Source organism: Oncorhynchus tshawytscha, linkage group LG28 (genome assembly GCF_018296145.1).
Source record: "Oncorhynchus tshawytscha isolate Ot180627B linkage group LG28, Otsh_v2.0, whole genome shotgun sequence".
In the NCBI taxonomy this organism is placed as follows: Eukaryota; Metazoa; Chordata; class Actinopteri; order Salmoniformes; family Salmonidae; genus Oncorhynchus; species Oncorhynchus tshawytscha.
Window position 1 is genome coordinate 43,444,892 of NC_056456.1, and position 18,283 is coordinate 43,463,174.

The 18,283-nt window shown below is 47.3% G+C and overlaps 1 protein-coding gene across 1 annotated transcript in view; it reads right to left on the reverse strand.

The window, feature by feature from the left end:
• Nucleotides 1-2,128: 2,128 nt before the first annotated feature.
• Nucleotides 2,129-18,283, reverse strand: part of LOC112236247 (metallophosphoesterase 1-like) — a 45,012-nt gene continuing 28,857 nt past the window's right edge. Inside the window, exons 5-9 of the mRNA XM_042307883.1 lie at nt 11,611-11,722; nt 11,392-11,460; nt 10,743-10,865; nt 5,189-5,329; nt 2,129-2,369 (exon numbers count right to left, since the gene is read on the reverse strand). Coding sequence (XP_042163817.1) covers nt 2,184-2,369; nt 5,189-5,329; nt 10,743-10,865; nt 11,392-11,460; nt 11,611-11,722 — 631 coding nt within the window. The 3' untranslated portion in view covers nt 2,129-2,183. The remainder of the gene's footprint in view (nt 2,370-5,188; nt 5,330-10,742; nt 10,866-11,391; nt 11,461-11,610; nt 11,723-18,283) is intronic.

Consider the following 18,283-nt stretch of genomic DNA (forward strand, 5'->3'; position numbering starts at 1 on the left):
AATGGCATGAATAGAGCCAACGTGATTCCAACACACAGGTGCTCTCCAGGTAGAAGCTGTCCTTAACTACAGATCTAGAATCAGATCACTGTATCCCCAATACTAATGTTAAGGTACTATTAGGGCAGAGTTGGTCAACACTACCCCTGGAGAACTCTTTCCCCTTTTCACACTACTAACCCGAGTAGAGCTGTACTGGGCGAGCCTGGTAATGCAACAATCATAGTTGCTGGAACCATACTGGAAAGGACAATTGGACAAAATAAAAATATCTGAGCCAGCAGAGTACGGTACGGTTCTATAGTGTGAAGCAGGTACCAGTAGCGCTCCGGCAGGAGCGTTGGTCACCACTCTGCATGACAGGGACGACAGCATAGCCACCTCTCTGCATGACAGGGACGACAGCATAGCCACCTCTCTGGATGACAGCATAGCCAACTCTCTGCATCAGAGGGATGACAGCATAGCCACCTCTCTGCATGAGAGGGACGACAGCATAGCCACCTCTCTGCATGACAGGGACGACAGCATTAGCCACCTCTCTGCATGACAGGGACGACAGCATAGCCACCTCTCTGGATGACAGCATAGCCACCTCTCTGCATCAGAGGGACGACAGCATAGCCACCTCTCTGCATGACAGGAGCATAGCCACCTCTCTGCATGACAGGGACGACAGCATAGCCACCTCTCTGGATGACAGCATAGCCACCTCTCTGCATCAGAGGGGACGACAGCATAGCCACCTCTCTGCATGACAGGGACGACAGCATAGCCACCTCTCTGCATGACAGGGACAGGGACGACAGCATAGCCACCTCTCTGGATGACAGCAGAGGGACAGCATAGCCACCTCTCTGCATGACAGGGACGACAGCATAGCCACCTCTCTGCATGACTCTCTGCATGAGAGGGAGGACAGCATAGCCACCTCTCTGCATGACAGCATAGCCACCTCTCTGCATGACAGGGACGACAGCATAGCCACCTCTCTGGATGACAGCATAGCCACCTCTCTGCATGACAGCGACAGCATAGCCACCTCTCTGGATGACAGGGACGACAGCATAGCCACCTCTCTGCATGACAGGGACGACAGCATAGCCACCTCTCTGCATGACAGGGAGGACAGCATGACAGCCACCTCTCTGCATGACAGGGAGGGATGACAGCATAGCCACCTCTCTGCATGACAGGGACGACAGCATAGCCACCTCTCTGCATGACAGGGAGGACAGCATAGCCACCTCTCTGCATGACAGGGAGGACAGCATAGCCACCTCTCAGGGAGGACAGCATGGACAGGGATGACAGCATAGCCACCTCTCTGCATGAGGGGATGACAGCATAGCCACCTCTCTGCATCAGAGGGATGACAGCATAGCCACCTCTCTGCATGACAGGGAGGACAGCATAGCCACCTCTGCATGACAGGGATGACAGCATAGCCACCTCTCTGCATCAGAGGGATGACAGCATAGCCACCTCTGCATGAGAGGGACAACAGCATAGCCACCTCTCTGCATCAGAGGGATGACAGCATAGCCACCTAGCCACCTCTGCATGACCGGGATGACAGCATAGCCACCTCTGCATGAGAGGGACAACAGCATAGCCACATGACCGGGACGACAGCATAGCCACCTCTCTGCATGAGAGGGATGACAGCATAGCCACCTCTCTGCATGAGAGGGATGACAGCATAGCCACCTCTCTGCATGACCGGGATGACAGCATAGCCACCTCTCTGCATGAGAGGGAGGACAGCATAGACACCTCTCTGCATGAGAGGGAGGACAGCATAGACACCTCTCTGCATGAGAGGGAGGACAGCATAGACACCTCTCTGCATCAGAGGGACGACAGCATAGCCACCTCTCTGCATCAGAGGGACGACAGCATAGCCACCTCTCTGCATCAGAGGGACGACAGCATAGCCACCTCTCTGCATCAGAGGGACGACAGCATAGCCACCTCTCTGGATGAGAGGGAGGACAGCATAGCCACCTCTCTGCATCAGAGGGACGACAGCATAGCCACCTCTCTGCATGAGAGGGACGACAGCATAGCCACCTCTCTGCATCAGAGGGACGACAGCATAGCCACCTCTCTGCATGAGAGGGAGCATCCAGTATCTGACCCCGTATCATTCAGCAGTCAGGGACAACCTCTACCTGAGACGATCAGAGAGACTTGTGTTTGCTGATGGGACAGAAGTTGAGGCACCGGAGAAGACCTCTTATCCACAGGCAGTGGACCAGAGGGAGGAGGAGGAGGCTGGCTCCGGTAGAACAGTACAGAGCTATCACCGTACTCTCCTCTGGAAGGAAACACTTCGACAGGCCGTAACCGCTTGGAGAGAAAGAACCCTGAGAGAGAGAAAGAAAGGTAATACTGTGTCTATGGCGTACAGGGCATTCGGAAAGTATTCAGACCCCTTCCCTTTTCCACATTTAGTTAGAATTACAGCCTTATTCTAAAATAGTTTCAATTAATTATTTTCCTCAATCTATACACAATACCCCATAATGACATCACCCTGCCCCATAATGACATCACACTGCCCCATAATGACATCACACTACCCCATAATGACATCACACTGCCCCATAATGACATCACACTGCCCCATAATGACATCACACTACCCCAAAATGACAAAGCGAAAATAAGGTTTTTAGAAATAATAATATAACTATTCAGACACTTTGCTATGAGACTTGAAATTGAGCTCAGGTGCATCCTGTTTCCCATTGAGATGTTTCTACAACTTGATTGGAGTCCATCTGTGGTAAATCCAATTGATTGGGCATTATTTGGAAAAGCTCACACTGTCTATATAAGGTCCCACAGTTTACAGTGCATGACAGAGCGAAAACCAAGCCATAAGGTCGAAGGAATTGTCCGTAGAGAGCCGAGACAGGATTGAGTCGAGGCACAGATCTGGGAAAGGGTCCCAAAACATTTCTGCAGAATTGAAGGTCCCCAAGAACACAGTGGCCTCCACCATTCTTAAATGGAAGACATTTGGAGCCACCAAGACTATTCCTAGAGATGGCCACCCGACCAAACTGAACAATCTGGTGAGAAGGCCTTGGTCTGGGAGGTGAGCAAGAATCCGATGGTCACTCTGACAGAGCTCCAGAGTTCCTCTGTGAAGATGGGTGAACCTTCCAGAAGGACAACCATCTCTGCAGCACTCCACCAATCAGGCCTTTATGGTAGAGTGACCAGATGGAAGCCACTCCTCAGTAGTGGAAGCCACTACTCCGCTTGGAGTTTGCCAAAAGGCACCTAAAGGACTCTGACAATGAGAAATAAGATTCTTTGGTCTCATGAAACCAAGATTGAACTCTTTGGCCTGAATGCCAAGCGTTATGTCTGGAGGATACCTGGCACCATCCCTACGGTGAAGCATTTTCCAGCTGCAGGGACTGGGAGACCAGTCAGGATCGAGTGAAAGATGAACAGAGAAAAGTACAGAGAGATCCTTGATGAAAACCTGCTCCAGAGCGCTCAGGACCTCAGACTGGGGTGAAAGTTCACCTTCTAATAGGACAATGACCCTAAGCACACAGCCAAGACAATGCCATGTTCTGTTATAATCTCCACCCGGCACAGCCAGAAGAGGACTGGCCACCCCACATATGCTCTCTCTAATTCTCTCTTTCTTTCTCTCTCTCGGAGGACCTGAGCCCTAGGACCATGCCCCAGGACTACCTGACATGATGACTCCTTGCTGTCCCCAGTCCACCTGACTGTGCTGCTGCTCCAGTTTCATCTGTTCTGCCTTATTACTATTTGACCATGCTGGTCATTTATAAACATTTGAACATCTTGGCCATGTTCTGTTATAATCTCCACCCGGCACAGCCAGAAGAGGACTGGCCAGAGTGGCCCAGCCAGAGCCTGGACTTGAACCCGATCGAACATCTCTGGAGAGACCTGAAAATAACTGTGCAGCGATGCTTCCCATCCAACCTGACAGAGCTTGAGAGGATCTGCAGAGGGAGAAACTCCCCAAATACAGGTGTACCAAGCTTGTAGCGTCATACCCAAGAAGACTCAAGGCTGTAATCACTGCCAAAGGTGCTTCAACGAAGTACTGAGTAAAGAGTCTCAATACTTATGTTTTAAAATATATATATATATATATATAACTGTATAAGAAAATAAAGTGTTAGCTTTGTCATATGGTATTATATTATTTGTCATATGATATTATATTATTTGTCATATGATATATTATTTGTCATATGGTATTATATTATTTGTCATATGATATTATATTATTTGTCATATGATATATTGTTTGTCATATGATATTGTATTATTTGTCATATGATATTATATTATTTGTCATATGATATTATACTATTTGTCATATGATATTATACTATTTGTCATATGATATTATACTATTTGTCATATGATATTGTATTATTTGTCATATGATATTGTATTATTTGACATGATATTATATTATTTGACATGATATTATATTATTTGTCATATGATATTGTATTATTTGTCATATGATATTGTATTATTTGTCAAATGATATTATATTATTTGTCATATGATATTATATTATTTGACATATGATATTATACTATTTGTCATATGATATTATACTATTTGTCATATGATATTATACTATTTGTCATATGATATTGTATTATTTGTCATATGATATTGTATTATTTGACATGATATTATATTATTTGACATGATATTATATTATTTGTCATATGATATTATATTATTTGTCATATGATATTATATTATTTGTCATATGATATTATTTGTCAAATGATATTATGTTATTTGTCATATGATATTGTGTGTAGATTGATGAGGGGAAAAACTCATTTAATACATTTTAGAATAAGGCTGTAACTTCACAAAATGTGGAAAAAGTCAAGGGGTCTGAATACTTTCCGAATGCACTGTATACAGGAGAAGGCTAAAGCACAAAACAGCTCTGTTAACATTGAGGTATCAGAGTAACATCAGAGTTCGTAGGTTAGTTTGATCTATTCCAGAGCTAGCACACCAGATTCGACTCATCACTCACCCTCAATTCCTTGACTAGGGTAATCAGGTGAGCTAGTTCAGGGCTACAACAACATTGTGAAACATCTGGGTGTCCCAGTGGAGAGGTTTATTACTGATTTGAGTGACTTACCAGGATGAAACTGGGGTTGTTGCGGTTCCTCCAGTTGAAGGACGGAACACTGATCTCTGTGTACCGGTTGTCATGGAGAACCTGACAGCCGCTGTGGGTGTGGCCACTGAGAACCAGGCGGGGCTTAAACCATTGCAACAGCTGGGAGGAGGAAGGGAAGGAACCTTTCATCATACCTGTACCCCAGGAGGCTGGTGAGGGGAGTACGGGTCATAATAATGGCAGGGTTCATTCATACCGTTCCAGCCGTTACTATGAACCTGTCTTCCCCATTTAAGATGCCACCAGCCGCCTGTGACTTGAACCTCGCACCAATGGCAAATGTAATATTATATCAGCCTCCAGTATTTATGCTGCAGTAGTTTATGTGTCGGGGGTCAGTTTGTTATATCTGGAGTACTTCTCCTGTCCTATTCGGTGTCCTGTGTGAATTTAAGTGTGCTCTCTCTAATTCTCTCTTTCTCTCTCTCGGAGGACCTGAGCCCTAGGACCATGCCTCAGGACTACCTGACATGATGACTCCTTGCCAGTCCACCTGGCTGTGCTGCTGCTCCAGTTTCAACTGTTCTGCCTTATTATTATTGGACCATGCTGGTCATTTATGAACATTTGAACATCTTGGCCATGTTGTGTTATAATCTCCACCTGGCACAGCCAGAAGAGGACTGGCCACCCCTCATCGCCTGGTTCCTCTCTAGGTTTCTTCCTAGGTTTTGGCCTTTCTAGGGAGTTTTTCCTAGCCACCGTGCTTCTACACCTGCATTGCTTGCTGTTGGGGGTTTTAGGCTGGGTTTCTGTACAGCACTTTGAGATATCAGCTGATGTACGAAGGGCTATATAAATACATTTGATTTGATTTGATTTGGCCAACTGACTCTACAAGATAATGGTTTACTGGATAACCAGGCTTCTCATTACAGCTCTGTTGGTGAAAGGTCAATGACCGCTGCATGGTGACCACTGTCCACATCACAGACACCCGGTACCGTCCCTGGTCTAGTGACAGACATCTGGTACCGTCGTCCCTGGTCTATTGACAGACATATGGTACCGTCCCTGGTCTAGTGACAGACATATGGTACCGTCCCTGGTCTAGTGACAGACATATGGTACCGTCCCCTGGTCTAGTGACAGACATCTGGTACCGTCCCTGGTCTAGTGACAGACATCTGGTACCGTGACAGGCATCTGGTACCCCCCTGGTCTAGTGACAGACATCTGGTACCGTCCCTGGTCTAGTGACAGACATCTGGTACCGTCCCTGGTCTAGACAGACATCCGGTACCGTCCCTGGTCTAGTGACAGACATCTGGTACCGTCCCTGGTCTAGTGACAGACATCTGGTACCGTCCCCTGGTCTAGTGACAGACATCTGGTACCGTCCCTGGTCTAGTGACAGATATCCGGTACCGTCCCTGGTCTAGACAGACATCTGGTACCGTCCCTGGTCTAGTGACAGACATCTGGTACCCTCGTCCCTGGTCTAGTTACAGATATCCGGTACCGTCCCTGGTCTACACAGACATCTGGTACCGTCCCTGGTCTAGTGACAGACATCTGGTAACGTCCATGGTCTAGTGACAGACATCTGGTACCGTCCCCTGGTCTAGTGACAGACATCTGGTACCGTCCCCTGGTCTGGACATCTGGACAGACATCTGGTACAGACATCTGTCCCCTGGTCTAGTGACAGACATCTGGTACCGTCCCGGTCTAGTGACAGACATCTGGTACCGTCCCTGGTCTAGACAGACATCTGGTACCGTCCCCTGGTCTAGTTACAGACATCTGGTACCGTCCCTGGTCTAGTGACAGACATCTGGTACCGTCCCTGGTCTAGTGACAGACATCTGGTACCGTCCCTGGTCTAGTGACAGACATCTGGTACCGTCCCATCTGGTACCGTCCCCGGTCTAGTGACAGACATCTGGTACCGTCCCTGGTCTAGTTACAGACATCTGGTACCGTCGTCCCTGGTCTAGTTACAGACATCTGGTACCGTCCCTGGTCTAGCCAGACATCTGGTACCGTCCCTGGTCTAGTGACAGACATCTGGTACTGTCCCTGGTCTAGACAGACATCTGGTACCGTCCCTGGTCTAGTGACAGACATCCGGTACCGTCGTCCCTGGTCTAGTGACAGACATCCGGTACCGTCGTCCCTGGTCTAGTGACAGACATCTGGTACCTTCGTCCCTGGTCTAGTGACAGACATCTGGTACCGTCCGTCCCCTGGTCTAGTGACAGACATCTGGTAGCGTCGTCCCTGGTCTAGTGACAGACATCTGGTACCGTCGTCCCCTGGTCTAGTGACAGACATCTGGTACCGTCTGTCCCCCTGGTCTAGTGACAGACATCTGGTACCGTCCCCTGGTCTAGTGACAGACATCTGGTACCGTCCCTGGTCTAGTGATAGACATCTGGTACCGTCCCCGGTCTAGTGACAGACATCTGGTACCGTCCCCGGTCTAGTGACAGACATCTGGTACCGTCCCCGGTCTAGTGACAGACATCTGGTACCGTCCCCGGTCTAGTGACAGACATCTGGTACCGTCCCCGGTCTAGTGACAGACATCTGGTACCGTCCCTGGTCTAGTGACAGACATCCGGTACCGTCGTCCCTGGTCTAGTGACAGACATCCGGTACCTTCGTCCCTGGTCTAGTGACAGACATCCGGTACCGTCCCCTGGTCTAGTGACAGACATCCGGTACCTTCGTCCCTGGTCTAGTGACAGACATCTGGTACCGTCCCTGGTCTAGTGACAGACATCCGGTACCGTACCCCCTGGTCTAGTGACAGACATCTGGTACCGTCCCCCCCTGGTCTAGTGACAGACATCTGGTACCCCTGGTCTAGTCTGGTACCGTCCCCCTGGTCTAATGACAGACATCCGGTACCATCCCCGGTCTAGTGACAGACATCTGGTACCGTCCCTGGTCTAGTGACAGACATCTGGTACCGTCCCTGGTCTAGTGACAGACATCCGGTACCGTCGTCCCTGGTCTAGTGACAGACATCCGGTACCGTCGTCCCTGGTCTAGTGACAGGCATCTGGTACCGTCGTCCCTGGTCTAGACAGACATCCGGTACCGTCCCTGGTCTAGTGACAGACATCTGGTACCGTCCCTGGTCTAGTGACAGACATATGGTACCGTCCCTGGTCTAGACAGACATCTGGTACCGTCCCCGGTCTAGTGACAGACATCTGGTACCGTCCCTGGTCTAGTTACAGACATCTGGTACCGTCGTCCCTGGTCTAGTTACAGACATCTGGTACCGTCCCTGGTCTAGACAGACATCTGGTACCGTCCCTGGTCTAGTGACAGATATCTGGTACCGTCCCTGGTCTACACAGACATCTGGTATCGTCCCTGGTCTAGTGACAGACATTTGGTGCCTTCGTCCCTGGTCTAGTGACAGACATCCGGTACCGTCGTCCCTGGTCTAGTGACAGACATCTGGTACCGTCGTCCCTGGTCTAGTGACAGACATCTGGTACCGTCGTCCCCGGTCTAGTGACAGACATCTGGTAGCCCCCTGGTCTAGTGACAGACATCTGGTACCGTCCCTGTCCCTGGTCTAGTGACAGACATCTGGTACCGTCGTCCCTGGTCTAGTGACAGACATCTGGTACCGTCGTCCCTGGTCTAGTGACAGACATCTGGTACCGTCCCCTGGTCTAGTGACAGACATCTGGTACTGTCCCTGGTCTAGACAGACATCTGGTACCGTCCCTGGTCTAGTGACAGACATCTGGTACCGTCCCTGGTCTAGTGACAGACATCTGGTACCGTCCCTGGTCTAGTGACAGACATCTGGTACCGGCCCTGGTCTAGTGACAGACATCTGGTACCGTCCCTGGTCTAGTGATAGACATCTGGTACCGTCCCTGGTCTAGTGACAGACATCTGGTACCGTCCCCGGTCTAGTGACAGACATCTGGTACCGTCCCCGGTCTAGTGACAGACATCTGGTACCGTCCCTGGTCTAGTTACAGACATCTGGTACCGTCGTCCCTGGTCTAGTGACAGACATCTGGTACCGTCCCTGGTGTAGACAGACATCCGGTACCGTCGTCCCTGGTCTAGTGGCAGACATCCGGTACCTTCGTCCCTGGTCTAGTGACAGACATCTGGTACCGTCCCTGGTCTAGTGACAGACATCCGGTACCGTCGTCCCTGGTCTAGTGACAGACATCTGGTACCGTCGTCCCCGGTCTAGTGACAGACATCCGGTACCGTCGTCCCCGGTCTAGTGACAGACATCCGGTACCTTCGTCCCTGGTCTAGTGACAGACATCCGGTACCGTCGTCCCTGGTCTAGTGACAGACATCTGGTACCGTCGTCCCTGGTCTAGTGACAGACATCTGGTACCGTCGTCCCTGGTCTAGTGACAGACATCTGGTACCGTCGTCCCTGGTCTAGTGACAGACATCTGGTACCGTCGTCCCTGGTCTAGTGACAGACATCTGGTACCGTCGTCCCTGGTCTAGTGACAGACATCTGGTACCGTCGTCCCTGGTCTAGTGACAGACATCTGGTACCGTCGTCCCTGGTCTAGTGACAGACATCCGGTACCGTCGTCCCTGGTCTAGTGACAGACATCTGGTACCGTCGTCCCTGGTCTAGTGACAGACATCCGGTACCGTCGTCCCTGGTCTAGTGACAGACATCCGGTACCGTCCCTGGTCTAGTGACAGACATCTGGTACCGTCCCTGGTCTAGTGACAGACATCTGGTACCGTCCCTGGTCTAGTGACAGACATCTGGTACCGTCCCTGGTCTAGTGACAGACATCTGGTACCGTCCCTGGTCTAGTGACAGACATCTGGTACCGTCCCTGGTCTAGTGACAGACATCTGGTACCGTCGTCCCTGGTCTAGTGACAGACATCTGGTACCGTCCCTGGTCTAGTGACAGACATCTGGTACCGTCCCTGGTCTAGTGACAGACATCCGGTACCGTCCCTGGTCTAGATAGACATCCGGTACTTTGGGATTTGGTGGCCAAATTATAATCTGAGTGGTGGGCAAATAGACATTTATTTATTTATAAAAATGTAAGTTAAACAATAGCTTTTTAGGGTCTTTTAACAATAGTTATCTCAGTAATCTAAGTTTGAACTAATCCTAATATTTCACATCAACTGGACACCTAACAGCACACTGTGATCCAGTATTAAAGATGTCTGCAACATTTGATCATTGTAGAATAGAAACTGCATTCAAATCTTGATGTCTTGTAATTTTACACATTTTGCCATTGGGGATGGAGAGAACATTTTTCAGTTTTAATCCTAATTCCCTGCAGTTCTACTCATTTTGCCATGTTCGTATATCTGAGTTGGTGACTAACAAAATCAATGGGGCCCCCCTGGAGGTCAGGGCCCCTTGGCACAAGTTGAGACACCGACTGACCATGTGCACAAAACCATGTGCTTTACCTCCTGTCACTCATTGCCATACAAAACACGTTGAGCTTCATAATGACAGCAAATTGAGGTTGGCAAGAGCACAAACTGATCTGGGACCAGTCTATCAGTGGTCCACGTACCCTGTGAGAGGCCTCCTGAGACAGCACGTCATACTTCTCTCTGAACAGCAGGTGGCGCTCTTCAGGAGGAGCAGCATCCCGACCCGTACAGCCCGCATCACTCACCCGGTACAGAGGGTAATGCTGAGAGAGAGAGACGCAGACAGGCAGGCAGGCAGACACAGACAGACGGACGGACGGACGATACGCTGTTGATTATTGTGAGTAGTCCTCGTTTTCCAATCAAGTCACTTGGATAGAGGAACAAACTAGAAATGTGAAAAGAACTTCAGAAACTCAACTCATTTAGAACAACAACACAAAAATAATTTGTATTAAAACCAGCTCTTCTACCTTTCACTACCTATTATGAGTACACGGTATGGTTATTACCATGAAATAGGGGTTATTACCAAGCAATAGGGGTTATTACCATGAAATAGGGGTTATTACCAAGCAATAGGGGTTATTACCATGAAATAGGGGTTATTACCAAGCAATAGGGGTTATTACCATGAAATAGGGGTTATTACCATGCAATAGGGGCTATTACCATGCAATAGGGGTTATTACCATGCAATAGGGGTTATTACCGTGCCATAGGGGTTATTACCGTGCCATAGGGGTTATTACCGTGCCATAGGGGTTATTATAAAGAGCATATATCTACCTGCAGGATAATGGGTGGTGTTGGAGGATAGGTCCATGTGTCTCGACAGAATTCTTTAATAATGCTGGACTGGGAATTCTGTCAGATAGCAAAACACAACAGGCATGTCATGAGGGCTCCATAACGTGTGAGGTAGAGGACGTGTCTACCTGTAGTAATGAACAGTTGAGGTTCCTGGACAGTGTGTACAGCTGTCTGTGAGGTGGAGGACGTATCTACCTGTAGTAATGAACAGTTGAGGTTCCTGGACAGTGTGTACAGCTGTTTCTCCACTGATTGGCAGATAGGACAGCTGTCACCATGCAACGCCACGCTGTTAACCAATAGGAAGCTAGAGAGACACACAGAGACAATATCTTAGGGTTTATACAGTAGAGAGAGACAACACCTTGGGGTTTATACAGTAGAGAGACAGCACCTTGGGGTTTATACAGTAGAGAGAGACAACACCTTGGGGTTTATACAGTAGAGAGAGACAACACCTTGGGGTTTATACAGTAGAGAGAGACAGCACCTTGGGGTTTATACAGTAGAGAGACAGCACCTTGGGGTTTATACAGTAGAGAGACAACACCTTGGGGTTTATACAGTAGAGAGACAGTAGACAACACTTGGGGTTTATACAGTAGAGAGACAGACAACACCTTGGGGTTTATACAGTAGAGAGACAGATACAGTAACACCTTGGGGTTTATACAGTAGAGAGACAGACAACACCTTGGGGTTTATACAGTAGAGAGACAGACAACACCTTGGGGTTTATACAGTAGAGAGACAGAGACAACACCTTGGGGTTTATACAGTAGAGAGACACAACACCTTGGGGTTTATACAGTAGAGAGACAACACCTTGGGGTTTATACAGTAGAGAGACAGAGACAACACCTTGGGGTTTATACAGTAGAGAGACAGAGACAACACCTTGGGGTTTATACAGTAGAGACACAACACCTTGGGGTTTATACAGTAGAGAGACAGAGACAACACCTTGGGGTTTATACAGTAGAGAGACAGACAACACTTGGGGTTTATACAGTAGAGAGACAGAGACACACCTTGGGGTTTATACAGTAGAGAGACACAACACCTTGGGGTTTATACAGTAGAGAGACACACCTTGGGGTTTATACAGTAGAGAGACAGAGACAACACCTTGGGGTTTATACAGTAGAGAGACAGACAACACCTTGGGGTTTATACAGTAGAGAGACAGAGACAACACCTTGGGGTTTATACAGTAGAGAGACACACCTTGGGGTTTATACAGTAGAGAGACACAACACCTTGGGGTTTATACAGTAGAGAGACAACACCTTGGGGTTTATACAGTAGAGAGACAGAGACAACACCTTGGGGTTTATACAGTAGAGAGACAACACCTTGGGGTTTATACAGTAGAGAGACAGACAACACCTTGGGGTTTATACAGTAGAGAGACAGACAACACCTTGGGGTTTATACAGTAGAGAGACAGAGACAACACCTTGGGGTTTATACAGTAGAGAGACAACACCTTGGGGTTTATACAGTAGAGAGACAACACCTTGGGGTTTATACAGTAGAGAGACAGAGACAACACCTTGGGGTTTATACAGTAGAGAGACAGAGACAACACCTTGGGGTTTATACAGTAGAGAGACAACACCTTGGGGTTTATACAGTAGAGAGACAGAGACAACACCTTGGGGTTTATACAGTAGAGAGACAACACCTTGGGGTTTATACAGTAGAGAGACAGACAACACCTTGGGGTTTATACAGTAGAGAGACAGACAACACCTTGGGGTTTATACAGTAGAGAGACAGACAACACCTTGGGGTTTATACAGTAGAGAGACACCTTGAGACAACACCTTGGGGTTTATACAGTAGAGAGACAGAGACAACACCTTGGGGTTTATACAGTAGAGAGACACACCTTGGGGTTTATACAGTAGACAACACCTTGGGGTTTATACAGTAGAGAGACAGAGACAACACCTTGGGGTTTATACAGTAGAGAGACACCACCTTGGGGTTTATACAGTAGAGAGACAGACAACACCTTGGGGTTTATACAGTAGAGAGACAGAGACAACACCTTGGGGTTTATACAGTAGAGAGACAACACCTTGGGGTTTATACAGTAGAGAGACAGAGACAACACCTTGGGGTTTATACAGTAGAGAGACAACACCTTGACAGTAGAGACAGAGACAACACCTTGGGGTTTATACAGTAGAGAGACACCTTGGGGTTTATACAGTAGAGACAGACACACCTTGGGGTTTATACAGTAGAGAGACAGAGACAACACCTTGGGGTTTATACAGTAGAGAGACAACACCTTGGGGTTTATACAGTAGAGAGACACCTTGGGGTTTATACAGTAGAGAGACAGAGACAACACCTTGGGGTTTATACAGTAGAGAGACAGAGACAACACCTTGGGGTTTATACAGTAGAGAGACACAACACCTTGGGGTTTATACACCTTGGGGTTTATACAGTAGAGAGACAGAGACAACACCTTGGGGTTTATACAGTAGAGAGACACACCTTGGGGTTTATACAGTAGAGAGACACACCTTGGGGTTTATACAGTAGAGAGACAGAGACAACACCTTGGGGTTTATACAGTAGAGAGAGACACCCTTGGGGTTTATACAGTAGAGAGACAGAGACACAGTAGAGAGACACCTTGGGGTTTATACAGTAGAGACACAACACCTTGGGGTTTATACAGTAGAGAGACACACCTTGGGGTTTATACAGTAGAGAGACAGAGACAACACCTTGGGGTTTATACAGTAGAGAGACACACCTTGGGGTTTATACAGTAGAGAGACAACACCTTGGGGTTTATACAGTAGAGAGACAGAGACAACACCTTGGGGTTTATACAGTAGAGAGACACAACACCTTGGGGTTTATACAGTAGAGAGACACACCTTGGGGTTTATACAGTAGAGAGACACCCTTGGGGTTTATACAGTAGAGAGACAACACCTTGGGGTTTATACAGTAGAGAGACAGACAACACCTTGGGGTTTATACAGTAGAGAGACAACACCTTGGGGTTTATACAGTAGAGAGACACAACACCTTGGGGTTTATACAGTAGAGAGACAACACCTTGGGGTTTATACAGTAGAGAGACAACACCTTGGGGTTTATACAGTAGAGAGACAGAGACAACACCTTGGGGTTTATACAGTAGAGAGACAACACCTTGGGGTTTATACAGTAGAGAGACACAACACCTTGGGGTTTATACAGTAGAGAGACACAACACCTTGGGGTTTATACAGTAGAGAGACAGAGACAACACCTTGGGGTTTATACAGTAGAGAGACAGACAACACCTTGGGGTTTATACAGTAGAGAGACAACACCTTGGGGTTTATACAGTAGAGAGACAACACCTTGGGGTTTATACAGTAGAGAGACAGAGACAACACCTTGGGGTTTTTATACAGTAGAGAGACAGAGACAACACCTTGGGGTTTATACAGTAGAGAGACAACACCTTGGGGTTTATACAGTAGAGAGACAGACACACCTTGGGGTTTATACAGTAGAGAGACAACACCTTGGGGTTTATACAGTAGAGAGACAGACAACACCTTGGGGTTTATACAGTAGAGAGACACAACACCTTGGGGTTTATACAGTAGAGAGACAACACCTTGGGGTTTATACAGTAGAGAGACAGACAACACCTTGGGGTTTATACAGTAGAGAGACACCTTGGGGTTTATACAGTAGAGAGACAGAGACAACACCTTGGGGTTTATACAGTAGAGAGACACCTTGGGGTTTATACAGTAGAGAGACAGAGACAACACCTTGGGGTTTATACAGTAGAGAGACACACCTTGGGGTTTATACAGTAGAGAGACACACCTTGGGGTTTATACAGTAGAGAGACAACACCTTGGGGTTTATACAGTAGAGAGACACCTTGGGGTTTATACAGTAGAGAGACACCTTGGGGTTTATACAGTAGAGAGACAGAGACAACACCTTGGGGTTTATACAGTAGAGAGACAGAGGGGTTTATACAGTAGAGAGACACCTTGGGGTTTATACAGTAGAGAGACAGAGACAACACCTTGGGGTTTATACAGTAGAGAGACAGATACAGACAACACCTTGGGGTTTATACAGTAGAGAGACACCTTGGGGTTTATACAGTAGAGACAGAGAGACCTTGGGGTTTATACAGTAGAGAGACACCTTGGGGTTTATACAGTAGAGAGACAGAGACAACACCTTGGGGTTTATACAGTAGAGAGACAGAGACAACACCTTGGGGTTTATACAGTAGAGAGACAGAGACAACACCTTGGGGTTTATACAGTAGAGAGACACACCTTGGGGTTTATACAGTAGAGAGACAGAGACAACACCTTGGGGTTTATACAGTAGAGAGACACACCTTGGGGTTTATACAGTAGAGAGACACACCTTGGGGTTTATACAGTAGAGACACCTTGGGGTTTATACAGTAGAGAGACAACACCTTGGGGTTTATACAGTAGAGAGACAACACCTTGGGGTTTATACAGTAGAGAGACACCTTGGGGTTTATACAGTAGGGTTTTTATACAGTAGAGAGACAGAGACAACACCTTGGGGTTTATACAGTAGAGAGACACACTTGGGGTTTATACAGTAGAGAGACAGAGACAACACCTTGGGGTTTATACAGTAGAGAGAGACAACACCTTGGGGTTTATACAGTAGAGAGACAGAGACAACACCTTGGGGTTTATACAGTAGAGACAGAGACAACACCTTGGGGTTTATACAGTAGAGAGACACCTTGGGGTTTATACAGTACAACACCTTGGGGTTTATACAGTAGAGACAGAGACAACACCTTGGGGTTTATACAGTAGAGAGACAGAGACAACACCTTGGGGTTTATACAGAGAGACAACACCTTGGGGTTTATACAGTAGAGAGACAGAGACAACACCTTGGGGTTTATACAGTAGAGAGACAACACCTTGGGGTTTATACAGTAGAGAGACAACACCTTGGGGTTTATACAGTAGAGACACCTTGGGGTTTATACAGTAGAGAGACACCTTGGGGTTTATACAGTAGAGAGACACCTTGAGAGTAGAGAGACACACTTGGGGTTTATACAGTAGAGAGACAGAGACAACACCTTGGGGTTTATACAGTAGAGAGACACCTTGGGGTTTATACAGTAGAGAGACACCTTGGGGTTTATACAGTAGAGAGACACACCTTGGGGTTTATACAGTAGAGAGACACCTTGGGGTTTATACAGTAGAGACACCTTGGGGTTTATACAGTAGAGAGACACCTTGGGGTTTATACAGTAGAGAGACACCTTGGGGTTTATACAGTAGAGAGACAACACCTTGGGGTTTATACAGTAGAGAGACAACACCTTGGGGTTTATACAGTAGAGAGACAGAGACAACACCTTGGGGTTTATACAGTAGAGACAGAGACAACACCTTGGGGTTTATACAGTAGAGAGACAACACCTTGGGGTTTATACAGTAGAGAGACAGAGACCACCTTGGGGTTTATACAGTAGAGAGACAACACCTTGGGGTTTATACAGTAGAGAGACAACACCTTGGGGTTTATACAGTAGAGAGACAACACCTTGGGGTTTATACAGTAGAGAGACAACACCTTGGGGTTTATACAGTAGAGAGACAACACCTTGGGGTTTATACAGTAGAGAGACACACCTTGGGGTTTATACAGTAGAGAGACAACACCTTGGGGTTTATACAGTAGAGAGACAGAGACAACACCTTGGGGTTTATACAGTAGAGAGACAGACAAACACCTTGGGGTTTATACAGTAGAGAGACAGACAACACCTTGGGGTTTATACAGTAGAGAGACAGACAACACCTTGGGGTTTATACAGTAGAGAGACAGACAACACCTTGGGGTTTATACAGTAGAGAGACAGAGACAACACCTTGGGGTTTATACAGTAGAGAGACAACACCTTGATACAGTAGAGAGACAACACCTTGGGGTTTATACAGTAGAGAGACAGAGACAACACCTTGGGGTTTATACAGTAGAGAGACAGAGACAACACCTTGGGGTTTATACAGTAGAGAGACAACACCTTGGGGTTTATACAGTAGAGAGACAGAGACAACACCTTGGGGTTTATACAGTAGAGAGACAACACCTTGGGGTTTATACAGTAGAGAGACAGAGACAACACCTTGGGGTTTATACAGTAGAGAGACAACACCTTGGGGTTTATACAGTAGAGAGACACACCTTGGGGTTTATACAGTAGAGAGACAGACAACACCTTGGGGTTTATACAGTAGAGAGACAGACAACACCTTGGGGTTTATACAGTAGAGAGACAGAGACAACACCTTGGGGTTTATACAGTAGAGAGACACCTTGGGGTTTATACAGTAGAGAGACAGACAACACCTTGGGGTTTATACAGTAGAGAGACAACACCTTGGGGTTTATACAGTAGAGAGACAACACCTTGGGGTTTATACAGTAGAGACAACACCTTGGGGTTTATACAGTAGAGAGACAACACCTTGGGGTTTATACAGTAGAGAGACACACCTTGGGGTTTATACAGTAGAGAGACAGAGACAACACCTTGGGGTTTATACAGTAGAGAGACAACACATTGGGGTTTATACAGTAGAGAGACACCTTGGGGTTTATACAGTAGAGAGACAGAGACAACACCTTGGGGTTTATACAGTAGAGAGACAGAGACAACACCTTGGGGTTTATACAGTAGAGAGACACCACCTTGGGGTTTATACAGTAGAGAGACACCTTGGGGTTTATACAGTAGAGAGACACCTTGGGGTTTATACAGTAGAGAGACAGACAACACCTTGGGGTTTATACAGTAGAG